Source organism: Bombus affinis, chromosome 4 (genome assembly GCF_024516045.1).
Source record: "Bombus affinis isolate iyBomAffi1 chromosome 4, iyBomAffi1.2, whole genome shotgun sequence".
NCBI lineage: Eukaryota > Metazoa > Arthropoda > Insecta > Hymenoptera > Apidae > Bombus > Bombus affinis.
Genome location: NC_066347.1, coordinates 7,374,948 through 7,394,599, shown reverse-complemented (window position 1 = coordinate 7,394,599; position 19,652 = coordinate 7,374,948). Strand labels below are relative to the sequence as shown.

The window sequence follows — 19,652 nt, the reverse complement described above, 5'->3', positions numbered from 1 at the left end:
CGAAAATGATTCTCGAGCATCCGGCGTTCGAGGGTTAATCCGCAGACGGAACAGATGGATGGCTCGCATACGAGAGATGGAACTCTCTGCACGGGCCGGCAATCGTGAAATTCGATTACGAGAAAAGAATGGACGTAAGAAGCAGAGAAACGGAGGAACAAAGAGAGCAATTTGGACGTGTGCGCGTCGACCGACGGCCATTAATCGAATTTAATTAGCTAATTAAGGGAGCACCGGCGAAAAGACCAGGCGTAGAGACGCGAGGCGGTAGAGTAGCTCGTTAACGGATGCACGTATCGCGCTCGAGGCGCCCGAACAAAAACTATTAGCGTCCGCTCGAGCGATCAGCCTGAAAGCTTGTTCGAGTGTCGTCTCGTGAGGTGAGTCAGTAGCGAACAGGTAGCTAGCTAGAGCCGTGATGATACGCCTGTTACAATAACACCTCTCCAATTAGCCACGATATTTACATTATGACGCGATCGGCTGAAAGCCGATGCAAGCGATCGAGCTTGCTTCGGTGTGTGTCGCTGCCACCCTCTTTTTGCCCAAGTGCTCCATGGCCCTCGTCAGACACCCCGTGTCAACGGAATTCTTAACAGGATCCCTTCACTCGCGACACTCACTCAACTGCTCGCTCTTTCTTTTTCATTTTGTCTCTTTTAGCACGTTCTCTCTCTGTCTGATTCCGATACGCTCTTAAAATGATCTTCGCGATGTGACGCGCTCCCTATCACGCGACAGGTGACACAATCGGCGGAACAAGAGCGTCACGTAGGTCGATCGCTGCGATGAACCTCGTTAACCCTTTCCAGTTTTCGCGCTTCAATCGGTCCAGTCGTTTTACTCGCTTTGCTGGGATTGATCGTTGCCCTTAGAGTTGTGAGATTCGTGTATGTTGTTTTGAGTATATATCTTAGGAAGTTTGTACATTTTTTGAAAGATGAAGTAAAATTTTGTGAAGATGAGGAGTAGATCGATGTGACAGTGACGTAGTGTAAGTGTTTGTGATGTAATCGTGTAATACTGATTGATATCGTGCGATAGTTTCTTAAAGTATTTGCTATTTTTGTCGAACATCTAACGTTCATTTGTCTTGTTTAGATACTCGAATTAATTGGAAAATATATTTATAATCGATTATAAGCGTCGAAAGCCAATTTCAAGAAAAAACAATAATTCACAACTCAACGTGAACCTATAGAAATTCCTTAATTCGGAACACACCCCAAAATTCCATAGAGAATCTCCAACACCTAACACAGCTACTGCATACAAAACTAAAAATATCAAAGTCTAAATTCAACTCAACGTCTACGGTTCAAATATTTCTGCGATTTTTACAGACGCCCCTCCTCTCCTCTCCATTATCGATTCCATACGAATCGTCAGTCGGTAACATGCTACACAGCCGATTCGTATTCAGACAGAACATGCGGTTTCACTCACCAAGGTGTTCAGATCCTTATTGAGATCCTCCAAGTTGGGCCCGGTGCAGTTGCGATTCTGCGCACGCGCGCTCGATCCGCTGACCGACGCGAGGATCCTCTTACGATGAGCTGGCTTCTGGATCTCTAAGACGGTCGCCAATTCGACCTCCCACACGCATCTCACACGTTCCATGTCCGTGTACAAGTTTTTCTTAAAAGTCTCTGCGTAATTTTCCAGGTGAATACTCTTCAACCATTCGTCCACGGATTGACTGTTCCCGCCGGATCGTTTGTCTACGCGTTTTTTCAGTAAATCGACCGCGTCCATTATCACGGCACGCTCTTGATCGCTGGTGATCTCCATGTCCTTCAGGTCGGTCTCGTCCAAAACTCCATTCTGTTAGAAAAAACAGAGTTTTCAAGGTTTTTAGAACAAGTATTAATCATATCAATATAAAGACTGTAATAAATTTGATAAATCTCTAATCAGATATTCTAATATAATTTCTTTGTTGGAATTTGAAGTTTGGCTAAAAGAGCTTACTTTTTATTCTATTCATATTTGTAAAAGTATTTAACAGAATTTTATCAAGTTTATCAATAACAAAATTGGTATTGGATTGTATCTTTAAAAAGCAAAGAAGATATAATGTACAGGCACGTACTATGAAATCCAGATCATCAAATCCATAGTTGATGAAGAGGTTCTCGTAATCAGCCAGGCCCAATGTTGACAACCACTGACCAACGGAAGTAGAGACAATAGGGCTGCTGCTGGTGTCTGAACTCAGACCTGCGTACAAATCAGACGAAACCACCAATTAATAGCAAATATTTTCCGAGAAATGATCGTGTTGTCTCATTTTTTAAAATATTTAAGAACATACGGAATTTTCTATTAAAAATTAAATTTTATTCCTCCTTCTTGTTCCTTCTTTTTTTTACACATTTTCTTACTTATGCCAGCTTTCTTTCGAACTTATTTATTTATTAGATTATAACCAACAACGATACACTTTGATATTTCGATATATCAATTTATAAATCTTTGACGTATACCTAGCCTCGTCTGGAATTCCTTCTCCAATTCTGTGACGAAGACAGATTCTCTGACGAGACCCGTGCCAAAGGACGCCATGATTTCTGAAATTTTGGCCCATTCCTCCTGCTCGTCGAACGGGCTCATTATGCTAAGGGTTTTCTCGTCCCTCTCGCGATCGCGGTCCGACCGGAACGAGACCTCTCCGTCTTCGAGACGTTCTCCGCCACCACCATCACCTCCGGTTCCCATTCCGCATGCGGATGGCCCGTAAACGTTCCGCAAGCGACGCAGCGTGCGCGGCCGCTCAGCCGTCACGGATCCTTTCAACAAACCTGTTGAGATTACGATATGGCTCGATTATTTCCTGTGAATTACGACGATGTCTATAATAATAAGAAATATTTGGCGATCAAAGAGTCTTTAGATATTATCGTATTGTTAGAAAAATATAGATTATTTGAAGTTTAATTAAAGAAGATTTTGATGATATTTGTTTGATGACTTATGAATAAACTGGAGATATGATCTGTGATTGTGAATTTTTACGAGATTAGATTTTATTCTTACAATAATTATATGTAGAAAGCGATTCCGTCTCTTTGAATATCCTCATGAAAATATAAATTTCCTAACTCAGTGATTAAATTTATGAAAACTAGATTTCAGTAGCCATATAGTTAAACGTATAAATCTATCCTCCCTCTATCAATGTTGTATTCTTGAAACTTAGCTGACCAGCAATTTCGAACAGTTTTCAACGCAAACACGTCGAGCCTGTCTGGGATCAGCCAACGGATATCCATAATGGATAGCAGCCGCGTACGAACGAATTCACGGATACGTTGAATATTCATTACAGATTCGTCATTGTTCGATGCCTTCACGAGATTAGTTCGCGGAAGATAATCAAAACCGACTCTCGAGCACAGATGTAGTTAAACAATTACTGTAAATTGCGCCCTCGTGGCTCGATGATATATACAGAATTGAAAAATTCGTTCTTCTTGAAAATTATGAGATTCAAGAACCAATGTATTTAAATGTATAATTTTAAAAATTCGAATGAAAAAGAAACGAAATTTCTTAAGTTCCTCTAGTGTTAAAGAAACTCTTTAGAGTTTAGCAAAACGAAACTTTTACTGTTATTTTGAAACCTTTTATTTGTACGTAGTGTTAAACCGTTTTACTATCATAGAAGAATTGACTAATATAATAAGAAAAAAACATAGTTTCATAAAACTGCGTTCCACAGACTGGCATTTGCGGTTAATATTCCGGGATTAGTTTACATTTGCGGTTTCCTGCGGTTTAAATTCAGGTTTAACCACAGAACGTTTATTCAAGTTATTCGAAGAAATTCAGACAAATACAAGACCGGAACATTTTAAATTTTATCGCAGTTCCAACTAAATCAGATACTTCCTAGAAAATCATATCTTCTAGAAAGTTTATCATAGAAAAATCCTCAGTCCAATTTTTCGTTGCACTCCAATTTCTTTTAAGAAAGTTATTGTTTTTCAAAACGTTCGGTATGATCGTAAAAAAATATTTTGGTTGGTTAGTCTATCCTCACATAGAGAGAATCCAGAAAAAAGGAGAGGAAACGATAAAAACGCGTTAGATATTCGAAACGCGTCCGTTCGTGCGTTCAACGTCGCGACGTACGGTTGCTCGCAAATAAATTCAGGTTTCGAGTAAATAAAGAACGCGGATAAAACGTTTGGGGGTCAAAGTACCATAAAAAAATCATTTGCGCGTGCACTTGTTGCGAGCGTTACATTCGCCGTGATTGAAGAGAACAGACAAACAGTGGACATCGCGGTTCGACCGTGCACAACACACCGCCAACGGAACAAACACATTCAGATCGGCGAAGATTATTGCAAAATCGATGTTTCCTGTCACGAACAGTGGCTGAAAAAACGATTCTCCGCATTAAATTTTTCGGGATTTGAAAAAATTTGCCTACAGTAAAATAAATCCAGAAATATCATTATACACGAACTGCCAAATTCACTGAAAGTTATTAATTCTTCACAAAATTTATTCAATAACAACTAAATATAGAATCTTGTAGAAGCTACTTTTATTATGCCATTAACACAAAGGGTGAAAGACTATTCAGGAGAAAGAGTTGCAGCTATCTTTGTAAAGTTTATAAGATGGCCCCGAAGAAAGAAACAAGATGTACATTACCAACCATAAATATCAGAACGCCAGATGGTGTTGAATACAAATTCAACGATTATCGCTGCTTTTACACTAATAAAATATCAAATAAAGAAAAATCTGGTAGAATTGTCCAATAAATATAGGTAACGAGCAAATTCCCAACGCTTATACCAGGCAGTATATAATATTCGATAATACGTTAAAATTTCTTCAAATTCTTCCTAAATTTCCCGAATCAAATTATCTGAATCAAAATTGTGCAATAATAACCTAACCCTTCCACAATAATCAAGCAACAAAACAACTGTTAAGTACTGCATAGTCGGAGAACAAAACTTCCCTAATCAAATTATCTGAATCAAAATTGTGCAATAATAACCTAACCCTTCCACAATAATCGACCAACAAAACAACTGTTAAATGCTGCATAGTCGGAGAACAAAATTTCAACCCAATTAAATTTCTGAATAACACCAGCCTATATATTCGTATCATCAAGCCTACCACGTAAATCTATAATTACGAAGCGCGTTCAGTTAACGTAGACTTCTTACGACGTCTTATAACGCTTTACGACGCCTCTCTAGAACTTAACTGGTCGCACAATTCCGCTTCGACAGGTGCAAATAATTCCCCCATCCACGTTCTCGCGGTTGTGTTCGCTCTTTTCATGGTGTCGGCGCGGCGGTGTCAGCTCGCGTCTCGAGAGTGAACTCTCACGGGGGCCGCGTCACGCCGACACTAAGGACAATCCACGGTGGTTTTCAGCGGACGCTGTTACAATCGACGTCTCGGGAGCGTCGCGGGACTAACCATGGAAATTCTTTCATTCGAATTTCACAAATGAGAATTCGCGCCACCTACGCACGTACGAATGGGCCCGGGAGAGGCTCGTGCGAGGCCGCATAGACGGTCGAAGAAAAGGGAACGAAAGGAAGAGAACGCGGGAACGAGGAAGAGGGAGAAGAGAGAAAGAAACGAAAAAAGTACCACTTTAAGCAGCGGCTATGAACGCCTTTCAAAGACACTGTGTGTATCCTCTCTGGTACGAGTACATTCGAGAGACCCTGTACATGCAAGTGTACGTCCAGGCGTCGTGAAAAGCTCATAAAAATATTAAACAGACGGAGACGGAGAGTGATAAAAAGGGAAAAAGAAAGGAACAGGAAGAGGTAGCAGCGGTAGACCAGAGAGAGGGTTGCAGCAAGAGAAAGAGAGAGAAGTCGCGAGCGCACGTTACAAGCAGCAAACGTACGTAATTTTAATTAAAGCTCCATGATGAAGGGCGTCGCCTGCTCGCGCGCACTCCAGCCACCAGCGTTATATTATGTAGGCAGTTATTCAAGTCATATACACAAATTACATAAATCCTCATCGTCGTCCCTTTCTCCCGTTTCTCCGCCTTCTATCTGCCTTTCCCTTTCCTTCCATCAACCTCAACCACCCCCTTTTCGTACACCTTCTCCTACTAAATTTTTCTCTTCCTTTCCTTCCTTTTTTCCTTTCCCCCCGGTTCCCATTATCTCCTTCTCTGTCTCACCGACGCGACTCTCCCGAGGGATTTTTTCTCTCGTTGCCATTCTTCCCGCCATCGCACGAGCGACCGCTGGCTTTCACGGCGTAATAGTTTCCCTAGCAAGGGAATCCGTTTAATCGCAGTAATTGGGAAGAGCTGCGACATTATGCGCTTTTTCTTTCGCCTTTATTTCGTCGCCAGTTTGCGACACTCCCACCGCCGTGAGAAACTACCGCGTCGAATGTGTTCTCTTTATTCCTTTCTCTCCTCCTCTCGCATCCTCTCTCGCGTCTCCTTTTTGCCTCCTCTTGTTACCCACTTGCTTGTTTCTTTTTTTCCCCTCTTTCTCTCTTCTTCTTCCTTTCTTCCCCTTCTTTTTTTGTTTTTGTCCTTTCCTTTTTTTGTTACCGTTTTTTTGAAAGGGAATTTTTATTTCGCTCTTTCGGAACGAACCGGGATGCTCTCTAACAGAGAATTCATTTCTTGCGATGATATTGTGTGCGTGTAGGCTGCATGTCCGTGTGTATGACGCGATTGGATTCGTTCTGTATCGAATGTTCTATGGCCTGGTTTTTTTTCCGTCGTTCAATCGGTTTCACAGTGTGTTTGTCGATTCGAGGAATTGTCAGTGAGTAAAGCGAACACTTTTTCAAATTAAGAGTGATATTCTGGTATTCTATAATGCGGTTTGAAAGGGGTAAAAGATTCAAGGATTAATCGTAAAACCGAGCTACTATGTTTTGAAGTTTGTCAATACCGTGTTATCTGTGTAAATGAACGTGAAATCGTAGGTACATGTGCTCCAACAAAAATATTCCGAGTCTCTATCGACATTCGTATAAAGAGAATGCTTTTTTCGGAATTGATACGTCAACGGTTGCTTTTGTGTGGAGCGTCGCACAACGGAGTTATTTGAGTCACAAACATTGAGGATTGCCAACTTTTTAAATTCATAAATCTTTCTTTTAGTATTCTGTAAATGAGACATTTGAATTTCTGATTGTAATATTCCTACCGTATAATGGTCCAAGGGATATTTTGGGTCATTTACATAAAATAATATCCTTTTAATAATTTAAAATAATTTAAATAAAATATCCCGTAAAATGTAAATATCCTGAGAAGCTTTATCCTAACTTCGTACTTTTTTCTCTGGTCAGGAAATCCTTCTAAAGTACAAATCGGCGAATAATTCCATTGAAAAAACGAAGAGTATATGTTCTTTCAAGCTGGTTGCTTCGATCTTCGTACATCTACAAGGAAGACCACGTACAACCGCAGGAACGCGAAGATTTAAAGAAAAAAAGTGCTTAAAATGTTCAGAACGACTGTTACTCGCGGTAGCCTAACTCGCAACCAAGGCGTAACTTCCGCTCGTCTTAACTCCCTATTTCTAGATTCCCGACCGCGGCCCATTAAATCTGGAAAATTCGCGACGATGCCACGCTCCTCGATGCTCGTAAACATTAAAGTAATTCTTGCGTAAATAACTGCATGCGCCTGGAAAACGCCGGATTTCGCTGTATATTAAAAACGGACGACCATTAAGTCGCTCGTAAACGGCGCTCTTTTCGAATCTGTTCTCAAACTGTTACCGAAATTTCCATGGGCAATATCTGACAAAGTGATACAAATTCCAGGATAGTTGATAACGATTTCAGGAAGGAATGTCGTAAAATGATTGATGAGGAATTAATTACGATTTAAATATCGCCTCGCTCACTTGGAAAAGTATTTAAGCAACGACTAAGATTACTCGGCAGGTATCATATTATGATACGATGAAGAAATCGAATATGAGAAACGATCAAACGTATATAATGCAGTTAACATAAAAAATTAACTGTAAAATCTTCTTTTTCATTTCACAGATCTATAGATGTGAAAAAAACGAGGAAACACTTTAATTATCAGAAGTTCTCGACCAGCGTCAGTCAAACCTTATTATCTTTTCCACGTAATAATCACAAGCGAATTATCATCTCCACAATAGGAATCATTGCATCATCCATATAATTATTGCATTCACCACGAACGACAATCAAACGACGACCACACAATTCATCCAAGAATGCATCGCACCTACGATCAATTGAAACTAATTGACGAACCGAGCACTACTTTCGACACGCGATGAATTCACGCAACGTATCGCGATCATAGAAACCGTCTTTTCCCGCGTTTCTTATCGTAAACCCATTGTTGAAACACTACGGTGGTCCCATGAAAGAGCATTCGTCGCTTAACAAGATAAATAAGCTGCTGGTACAAGCTGTAGATTGAACAACGATTGAACGACAAATGCCCGCGTAATTTGTAGACCAGAGGCTACTTACGTCTGGCGATCTATTCATTCGTTGAAAAGGGACTTAAGTAACGTTGTACACATATACCGTGCGTCGTGGGCGTATGTGACTGGAATTCGTTGCAGCCTTTGTGATATTTCGTTGAATCGTGACACAAGTAGGAGATATGGACGTTCTAGTGAATAGAGTGGCTATTTTTAGGTGGTCGATTGTTACACGTAAAGTGAAAATGGGTCAATATTTTTGGTATCTGGGTGCGGTTTTGTGGCGGAGAAAGGAGACTGAGAGAGATAAATGGCTCGTTTTAAAATATGGATATGTTACACTGAATGTATTAATTTGGTAAAGATATATGCTTACCGGTCAATGTATACAGATGTTAATTTCTTAAGTAAATGTATTCACGAGCAATAAAATTAAAAATTTTACTGACAGCAGCATACTGTGTTGTCAATAGATGAATACCTACATTTACTGGATAAAGTAGACAGTTTTATGATTTTATGATACTTCGTAGTTTTGTAATATAGTAATTTAACTAGTCGCCATATACTACAATTACTAAATTTTACGCTTTCACTGTGGCACGTATACGTATTTTATGGACTTTTGATAGCAAGGTGACAGATCTATGGTTCTATATGTAATTCAGTTTGATATTCCAACGACTACCAGCTTAACTACTGCATCTCTATAAACTTTGAAATCATTAGTCACTTTCACGTAATATACACTATATTAACACATTATTGACTGGCCGGAGTTGTTAAACAATTATTAAAATATCATATCGTGTAAGTTATTCAATATGTTGGATAGTATTTATTAACTTGTGTAGAAATAAAGTGAGCGAAAATTATCCAGTTATGAAAGTAGCTGTTTACGCGTGATAGAGTTTGCGTAAGAGACAGCCAATTATATAACAATATGTTAAGATACTTCATCGGCGACAACAATGCGGCTTAGTTTAGGAAACAAAGCTTTCAGGTCAGCGATTTCTAAATAACTGCACAAACTGCGACGTATTTGGACACGCTAATGACCCTAGCTGACTCATAATACCGCTAATTAAACTTGATTGTAGCGCTCAATGGGTCAGGAAACAGGGTTCCGTTTAAAATGCTTCCAACCAGACCGCTGAAAGGAATCCTCGATAACGCATTAAATCGCTAGCAATTAACGTCAGGCATCTCCATCGAATAAATCAAATTCATCGACCGACAAAAGAAAATAAATATTCATTACAAAAACTTGGTAATTTCTAAAGATCGAATTCGTTTTAAAGAGATCCTGTACACTCAAAACGCGTGTAACGTGTTCTAAAGAATTAAAAATTCATGTACTTAATTACATGGATAATTATACGTCTCAATATCCTTGTACATCGATATTCGAGGTCTCCAGGCCACATGTATTGAAACACACGAGAACGTCTATATTAACATATCTATACCCGATCATTTAAACGTACATACGTATTTACGCGATTAACTTGCAAAATAGAATATGCATTAACATTGACAAGTTTCAATGTATACCTTTTCTTCTAATATATAATCTAATATACATACATATATATTATAATATACAATATATAATTTAATGAGTTAATATTTTAGTCAATACTGTAGTACATAATTGGAGCACTGTTTATGGAAGATTTGTGATACATCGTTGGAAAACTTCAAAGCAAAGGAATTAGTAATTTGTATAAAGCTGTTCATTTTAACGAAGTCTCAATGTACCTACAATAATAAATATTTAGTTTGCAAAGCAACATGAACTTAAATGCACGTGAGACAGAGATTTCTGCTCTTCTTATCGCATCTAGTAATCTAACGTTTCAATCCCTGTTGCAACGGAATTCACAGTTTATCTCAGTTTATCTCTGTGAAACAGTCGTTTATCGCGGTAGGAACTAAAAGCGTTTATCGAGCAAGGTATATTAACATGCCGGGAATTCACATTCACGGTCATTTACATTTGCGCGGCAATGCGAGCAGCGTGCGCCTCAACCTTTCGACGAATTGGTCGCTCGAGCGCATAATTAAATACTGCCAGCATTGAAAAGTATAATCGTACGAAATCGCTTCGGAGAAGACCGTCGCATCGTCCCGAGGAAATAGCTGGCTCTAACCAGCGAATACGCGAGCAGAATCGCAACCAGTCGAACGATCGACGCGGCAATGTATTTAACTGAAACCTTGAACAGTTCTGCTCGCTTATCGCACAGTGTACTCGTCATATTTGCGTTGATACGAAACAAATTCACCGCGGTAACCGTTGACTAGTCTAGCAAACTATATTTATAGAACTTTAGATGACATTGCAGTTCGTTTAATTCCTTGTTTATTTACTTAACTCATTCATCGAAATCTGCGTTTCGTTGTTCCATATTAAATTCTACTAAGCAACTTTCGAATAAAATTTGTTTCTATATTGCAAGATTTTATATATACGCTTTATACGAAATATCGTAAAGTTTTTGTCAAAGTTTCGTGATTTTTTTCTCAATTTTTTTTTTCCAATACGTGATTTTAATAATATGTGATTACGGTTAATAATAGATGTTTGATTTTTAAGAATTTCAATATTACTTGGTATAAGTGCAGACATTTTTTGATTACCTCCAGTTTCTTTTGACCATACCGATTATATAGTAATTTGTATTAAAATATTATAATATATGAATAATATTCAAGCGGAACCTTCCTTATTCTTCGAAATACTTTCTAACCAAAAAGAATATCTGTTCCTCGAACAGTTTAAAGTTCTCTGCGAACACATATAGAAACATATATATTCATTTTCTACATAGTAATAAATATAAACCCCGTACCTCGATCACGAACCAAAATCTTTCCTTCCTCCATTCCTCCAGTACTCGTCAAAAACGCGCGCAATTTAAATCCAGTAAGTCCAAATACACCAAACTCGTGAAAACTTAATCGGAAGGAAGATATTCCAAACTGGGGTTGGAGAACAAAGGAAATGTTATAAACACGTTGCTTCGAAAGGATGTTTTCTTTCCTGGTTCGAAAGGTTTAAAAACAGAACAAAGCGGACCGCGATTTCGATCGCTAGTCAATTGTTGTTCGTCTGCCGCGCTCGTGAAATCGAACTGTATATTTGCCCAGATGTCCGCTATATTTCGGGGCTGGATTATAACATAACACACGAGGCAAGAGCCGTGCCACGGCCAAACATAGAATCGCCCCTAAAAATATCGGAATTGCGAGCCGGAAATAACCTAGCCGGACAACACGAATTCTACGAGAAAGATGTCCCTACGCCGTGTTCTTAATGAGTTTCTAATGTTCTTCGTTAATCCGCGGTACCAGGATAATAGAATAAATAGAATAGAACGGTAATATAGTAACGATCACGATATACGAGATCGTCAGAGTAGTCAAGGTAACCAAGTTTTAAGATACCGGGACAAAAAATTGACAGAAATATGGGCACATAAAAACCTGAAACTTTGGCCAAGGTTGTATAAACGAAATTTTAATACGAAGTCGATGTACTTTATAGGGGAATAAAAATTTGTGCGTATTTTTGTAACAATATTTCCTCACAATTTTTCAGTCTTTTAACCGAGTCGTGCTGCAATCATAAATATAATCAAATAGGTCAATTTTTATTTTTCCAAATATAAATATCATACAGGCTATTTTCAACGAACACAGAACGATATATTAAAATATAGGAATCCACACACAAAGAAATTGCTATGTCTAAGATATAAAGAATCCGAGTGAAATCATTTTCCTTGGTTAACAGATTAATACTTGCAATTCTTCTGGTTATAAATGATAATTAGACAAAAGTAGAACGCTAAAACAGACTGCAGTATACGGCTTTAAATGAGTCTACAGTTCTAAGACATCAGTCGGTACTGCTTTTTGATGTTTGAATTTACAACCTTGCTATGTCATGATTTGTATTACACGGATTGATATTTCTTGATTACCAGCGCTGTCAGTGTTATGGATGCTGCTATGCGATAGAATATTTTAGTTTAGAAATTAGCCTTGCTCACGGGTTAGTAGAGTAGTACTAGAAGCAGCTGAACACCGTTTTAGTGCTCTGGATATAATTCAACGCGAAGGAAATATCTCTAGCTCACCTTGTCAATGTTTTCTCTGAAAGAATGCGTTTCGACGAAAGAACGCGGTTCCGCAGGTAGAAGAACGCATGTACCTGATTGTACCTGTGCTGGCTTAACTACGTTCGAGATAGCTATCCTTTTTTGTTGTAAGACGGAACGTAGAAAAGCAAGACAGGTGGAAGCTATAAAAACCGAGCAAGAAACTCGTGTAAATTGTACCAACGAGCGCCACGAGAATGATATAACAGGTTTCAATCAAGCAATTAACGAGTATACTCGCGTTTAAAGGATGCAATTGTGTTTAATCTAATTTTAAAAGAACCTGATCTTTAATTAAAGGTCAACATGATTTCAATAATCTCCATCCACCTTTTTATGATCACATTTTACTTTATCAATTTATCTTTTTATGATTTCTAAATATGAGGGTATTACTCATTTTTTAAGTGTCTTTTTACGAATGATTCTTACGAAAGAATTTCCTTCATTTATAATTTATATTATATCGGAAATTCAACAATAAGTATTAGAATGCTCGATGATATTTATATAGTACAAACCGAATGAATGTTTTCCATTGTATTTATTTTCAAATTATTTTATTAAAACTCTGTTATTTGTGCCCCTCCGAAGCCAAGCTATCCTCTACTTTTTATTAACATTATATAAAACAAAGTATTCTACACTTTGTCAATAAAAGTAACCAATGATAATTCTTCTGATACTTATTGCTGATAATACAGTAAATATTTATATCATTATCTGGCCCTTTCCAAAGTGTAAAAAATATTCTTATTTGCATCTTTCATGTCACTTGAATAACCTAAATCCAACCCAAAACGTATATCTTCGCAAACGCCTTAATATATTTACCTGGTCGTCTCGGCGCTCGTTAATTCGTTACGCAAACTCAATAACCTTTCTCTGTCTCTCTCGAACGATGTGCCCGCACTGTCCCCACGAATGATATCGAGACGGCGCGATTTCTCGACTCGCGACGCGTCCTCAAATAATGACGCAACGAATGGACAAACTATTATTACATCGAGCCACGCGACGAGCAACAAGTATCACGGTTTTTGCGAGGCACGCCAGGAACTTCGGTCACGCAGGATTCCCTCGTTGACTGCACGTGACACTAATGCACGGTTGAGCGCGCGCGCGCGTGCGTGCACGAACACGTCGAAACAAGGGAGGATACATAACAAGACCGAGGAAAGCGCAGAAAGTCCAACGTTCGCCCATTACGGACGCGACACCCGTCCCCCCTATCTTTTCTTCTCTTTCCATCGGTTCGCCAGATGTCCTTTTTCCTCCTTGCAGGATACGATACGCGCGCCTTCCGAGTTCGCAAACTACGAACAATGACCGCACGGTTACATGACCGCGACCGGTCGGCAAATTGCTGACTTTTGGAAAACCGGACTCCGCACCGTCGAGGCGTGTGTATCGTTTCGTAAAAATTTCTACGCAGCTGTTGCACCCGTACGTACACGCGCTCGATTTCGACCGTCTGCTGCAAGATAACGCAACGAGTACCGGCATTTAGCGAGACGTAATTTCGATGTTTACCGCTGCCAGCAGTTTTATGCGATGTTCGCTCATTTGCGTATAGCTTTCGGGAATTTTGTTTTCGAGATATTTGACGGGAGCGTCGTAGATCTAATATCGTGCTCTAACTGTTAATTGTTCAGGGAATTGTTCACATAATCACGACATTAAGTAGCTAATACTTTCGTTGTTTCATTAAAAAGAGATACTATATCCTGATTATCATTTACTTTGAAATAAAAAATAAAAATACACACCCTGTGGATGAATCAGTTTTTCTCGCAAGTTCCTGAAGTATCCTGTGTATTATCAATTATCAGTACTTCCCGCTTTTCTATTCTAAGGAACCAGACACTATAATAACATATAATAATTCTCGAAAATTTCTTCGTGTTTTCACTTGTTTGTACACTATCCAACTTTTGCACTTTTCTCTTATACACTTGTCATCGTACGGTAAATAAAAATTTAATATAATAATACAAGTTTCAGAGACACGAATGACAATTGCACTTGAGTGTAGATCACAATTTTAGCGCCACACAATTTGACGCGCCAGTATTAAATGGTAGACTGGTGCTCGCACTGTAATTCCACTAGAGCGGTTCTCAGCTGCTCAGTAACGAAACCAAGTTTTCTGAACTCGAGCGACACGCCCTGACTACGAGCCGCGCGCGATGATCCACCTGCCTCGATCGATCTTCGTCCCACTGTACACTGGCGGCTGACTCCAGCGGTTCTATCGATCCTCCTTCGACTGAAAACACGTGACCTTACGCTGCCTCCTCCAGTCTACCTGTGCGTGATTCAAGCACCGTGCCTTCGACGAATTTCCCTTCCTCTTCGATCAGATATCTGTTTACTGATGTTTTCGATAATCAGCTGTTTGATTATCAGTCGACGAATACTAATTTACAACTTGATTGGACTTCTGCCGATAAATAATCATTTCTTTCTCTATAATTATAGATTCTTGTCCAGGGATTTATTGAACATGAGTAATTCTGATGTCCGAATTTTTTGTGAGATAACTTAATCGTAATTTTTTTTTAGCGATTATACATATTTGTTTTCGTATATCGACTGTTCAATAATTCAGGTTGAAGATGAAAATTCGTTTCTTGTTCATTTATTAATCGTCTCTTCTTTAATCCCAATAATATTGTGAATTTCACAAAAAAAGTACCAGCTGTTCATCAACTTGAAACCTGATACTCCTACAATTATCCAATAGCAAAAAAATCTCTAATGAACAACTGATGAAGTTTGGAACAGTCGAAAGAAAGAAATAAAAAAAAAAGAAAAAGAGAAACGATTATACAAGAACATACACGTCTCTTCACAAACTACCGAAAGGCTTATATCACCTCACAAATTCTCCTGTATCATCACACGACCTAGCATAACCCAACACTCAAATACAAATCTCAATTTCGTATAATTTCCCCAACTTTTGTCTAACCTAACCTCAAATAAAGCTTCTCTGAGCAAACTCGTGTAGACTAGGGATTCCAGTTGGAAGCCCGATGGAAGAACGAAACCGGTCTACAAAGCGATCGAGGTTGGCGCAGGTAGTTCCAGTTCGATTTCAGCACCGGAGGATCCGTGGTTGTGGCGTGCATCGGTCAGAGGAACACGCGACGAACCGGTCCGCGGCGTTGAATCGTTGTTTCTCGTTGTCGTTCGCCAAACGACTAAAGATTTGGTGATCCAAGAGAGGCAAACACAAACGACGGAGTTGATCGACGACGCGCCACGAGGCTGCTTAACGAGACGACTAATTCGAACGTGTTAGATCCACGAGGAGCGGTTGCAACGGTGGTAGTGGTGGTGGTGGCAACGTGTTCGAGTAGGAGTAGCGTGAGGAGAGGGGGGAGGAGGTCCGGTCCTCGCCACCCGCACTTAGCAGCCGGACAGCAAAGAAAGGGAAGGGAGAGGCGAACGGCCGGTAAGGAGGAACAGAGACGCGTAAAAAGTCACCCGACTCGTATAGGACTATGTAGTGTGTGTTGGTCGCGTGGAAAGATGACCCCAGAGATGGGACTAGAGTTTGCTGGGACCCCAGACCGAATTATGCTACTGTTGGTTAGGATGGTGCGAAGGAGAAAGATGAGAGGATGTCGAGAATGTTTCGTCATCGGTATATTAATCTGCATTTTTTTTTCTTTTTTTTTTGCCAGTTACTTGAGTTTTGGTATGCGGAGTAACCTAGTTTTGGATTGAGGAATTTGTGAGGATAGAGAAGATGGTTTTGAGATAGAATTCTTGAGGATTAGTGATTATAGTCAGATGCTATTGCAATGAGCTTTTAGAGATCGTGAAATTTTCATAGTTGCGTAGTTTCGTAGTTTTGTGACGATTATGGGTATGTAGATGGTTTGTTCTAGTTACACAAAGGAACAATGGTTTCTTTTACAGTCGTGTAGGTGTAAAGTATTGACTTATTACCGGATTTTTCACAGAGTACAGGTTCTTTGTGTTAGCTGTGTCGACATGATCCAATTTGGTGTTGGAGGATAATTAAACTTCTATAAAACAAACGTTAAATTTATTTGGAATTTTTGTGAATTTAAGATGTGATCTTGAGACTGCATTCGCGTGAACTTTGCTTCGCAGAACAGCTTATCAGTCAGTTTACGGAGCCTGCAATGTTCCAGGTCCCCGAAAACACTCAGACGACCCTGAGAAAGAATTGAATGGTACAAAACAGACAATGAATCTACACTTGCGGGGAACGCGCTTGCATATGGTGAAGGTTCGTTTCAGCTGACCAGGGTCGGACATTGTCATGTTAATGAATGGAAGACACATTTTCAAGGCAAAACTTGCGCTTGTTCGTGGATTGCGTGCTACGTAATTGCCTTATACCTGAACAAAGTCGCGTATAATGTAAGCTGACACGAAGATGATGAGATAACAGAGGAAGACGTAATTTCACATCGAACTTGATTTTGAAATGTACATTGGACTGAAGGTTGAATCAACTAATCCATTAGCCATTAGTCTTCCTGTGCTTTGGTACTATACAGTCAAATGTCTTTAAATAATTTACCTTTTTTGGATAATTCATCCTAACGTATTTTAATGGAATATTGAAGAAAGAGGAAGTAAATGATGCAAATTTAGAGCCAACAACTGAATACTCGTATATCGATACGGTATTTGCGATAGGTATAGCGCATCAGTACTGAATTACAATTGTTAGAATCCAACGGTTGCCTTAAATACACAGGAAACAAAAATCGCTGCAAACGATTATCCCTTTCAACTGATTCAAGTTTTTTAACGACAAAGATTGTTTATAATCTATAATCCCCTATAACCTCCACTTCATACTGAAGAAAAGTGTAATAATTATCTCAACAATATACATACCGAGAATTAACCAAGAAATATCCCACAAAAGCATCCTCGAAGCATTCGGAGCAGCAAGTTGTATTCGGAAAACACTAAATTGAACCGCAACAATCGATCAACGACCCCAAAGAAAAATGCGTTGCTAATTCTCACGATCGAAGCAAATTATTAACCATCGAACCGGTTAACAAGATGAAGAGGAACCCGAGCAACACACGACACTCTCGTGCAAGATATAACTTGTAAGAACACGTCACTCATCTAGAAGAGGCGACGACGGCGGTTCGTTACTCTGGCTTTCTGGGAAACTTCTTGGAGGTCATGACTAATCCATTCTGCGGCGGAGGAAACGGTACGTCTCCCATTAAAATTCGCGCTGCGTGCGAGCGAAGGCTCCGGTTGCTTCCGTTTAAGATCAATAGACGCGCGTGAGCAACGAGTAATTACGCCGATAAAAGCCATGAGTGAGCCCGCGAAAGCGAGAACATCCTTTCGCGATACGTTTTATGCTCGCACGAACCGCACCTCTTCCTCGAATTCGACCGTAGATTCGCCTGGAATTACGATTTATTGCCGTGTTTCAGGCGTTGATGTCTCTGCGAACGACGATTATGAAGACGTACGATTTAAGAGAATATACAGTCGCCTTGGGAAATAAGTTAACGCTCCCGCTAAAAGTTTAAATGTAAGACCGTTAACTTACTTTCCGAGGCAATTGCATATACTTCGTATATCGTAAATTGCTGTACAATTCCAGCGAAGAAGGTTCTATAGGTGAAGATAAGTAGAAATTGGAGAGTAACGAAATCGTGTTGGAGATCTTATTTTTGAGAAAAATATAAGATATCTTATTTTAATCTATTCGTGCAATTATATTATCTTCCAAGTTCCAAACTACTTATTATTCGAAAAAATATTTTACGTGAAACTTACTTTGTTCCGTGGGGAACATCTTGTGACGGTCACAAGATTTATCTAGATGGACGTGCCTTTGAGATTTCAAAGCGACTTTCGTTCTTTTCTAAATAGACCTATACATTTTTTATACACCATTCGATGCGCGTTTTAATTCTTTACAAGAAAATATTAAGATACTTGGATCGATAAATGATTAGTTTAAAAGTCATTTTAACTGTAATATCGTAAAACTTACCGTATGGAACATAAGAAAAACACGAGTAAGAAAGCACCACGTTGTCTTATCTTCTCTTTTAAACGATAAGTTTTACAACAAAGTAAGTTTTACTTGAAAAATGTAATGCTTTAAGATATGCTTCGAATAATGAATAGTTTACAACGTAGGAGTTTAGAAGATAATTACGCAGTTAGATTAAAATAAGACAGGATGTATATCTCAAAATCAATCGGGTATAACAGATAGAATTTATCTGAATTCATCGAAAGAATGACACATTCGTTTTGTAATATTGTATTTCTTCGTTAATTAAGCTTCATTTCTCTTAAAAATATTTAGTCGTTATTTCCTAACAACCAGTGCACCTACAAGTTCATCCATTTGAAAATCTGGAGAAGATCGTATACTTAATTTTGCCATACTTCTTATGTTACTAATCAGTTTCCCCTTCAAGTATTACATTGTTACCCAATAATGCGCCATACAGCGATGTTATGAAATCAAGTCGTAAATACATCTTTCATTTACATGATATATATGGAACGAACATAGATATATAGAAATTCAATAAAATCTTTCGTGTCACAAATTACCTACAATTATATACTCTTTCACCCAGCAATCAAGCCAACATCGATCAAACGAGTTTCCCGTAACAGAATCAACCTAGGGCCATTTTCTCCTTACTTTTTTCCTCTGCAATCCTTCAACGACTATGCGCGATAAATCACGATACATTTTTTTTGCTTTTTCTCGTTTTTAGAGCCAAGACACGATTAATGGAGCGGAACGAACGCAAACGAGATTCGTGATATAAGATACATAAAACGAGATCGAAGATTTCCCACAACAGGGAAGAAACTCTCGCGCGCGCGAGAGAGAGAGAGAGAAAGAGAGAGAGAGAAAGAGAGAGAGAGATTATGACATCACGGAGGAATGCATAAAACCCGCGATGCATGAGTCACGCGATACCGTCGTTGCATTCTTTCGGCGGCACGACTGTTTCCAGTGACTTTTCTTCGCGTTTGGCCAGCT

General features: G+C 39.2%; 1 protein-coding gene across 2 annotated transcripts in view; it reads right to left on the bottom strand.

Moving 5' to 3' along the window:
* Positions 1-19,652, bottom strand: part of LOC126915821 (ankyrin repeat and SAM domain-containing protein 1A-like) — a 75,184-nt gene that overhangs the window by 7,192 nt on the left and 48,340 nt on the right. For both annotated transcript variants that reach the window (XM_050720874.1, XM_050720875.1), the window contains 3 exons: positions 2,487-2,801; positions 2,093-2,220; positions 1,447-1,824 (listed from right to left, as the gene is read on the bottom strand). In XM_050720874.1, coding sequence (XP_050576831.1) covers positions 1,447-1,824; positions 2,093-2,220; positions 2,487-2,801 — 821 coding nt within the window. The remainder of the gene's footprint in view (positions 1-1,446; positions 1,825-2,092; positions 2,221-2,486; positions 2,802-19,652) is intronic.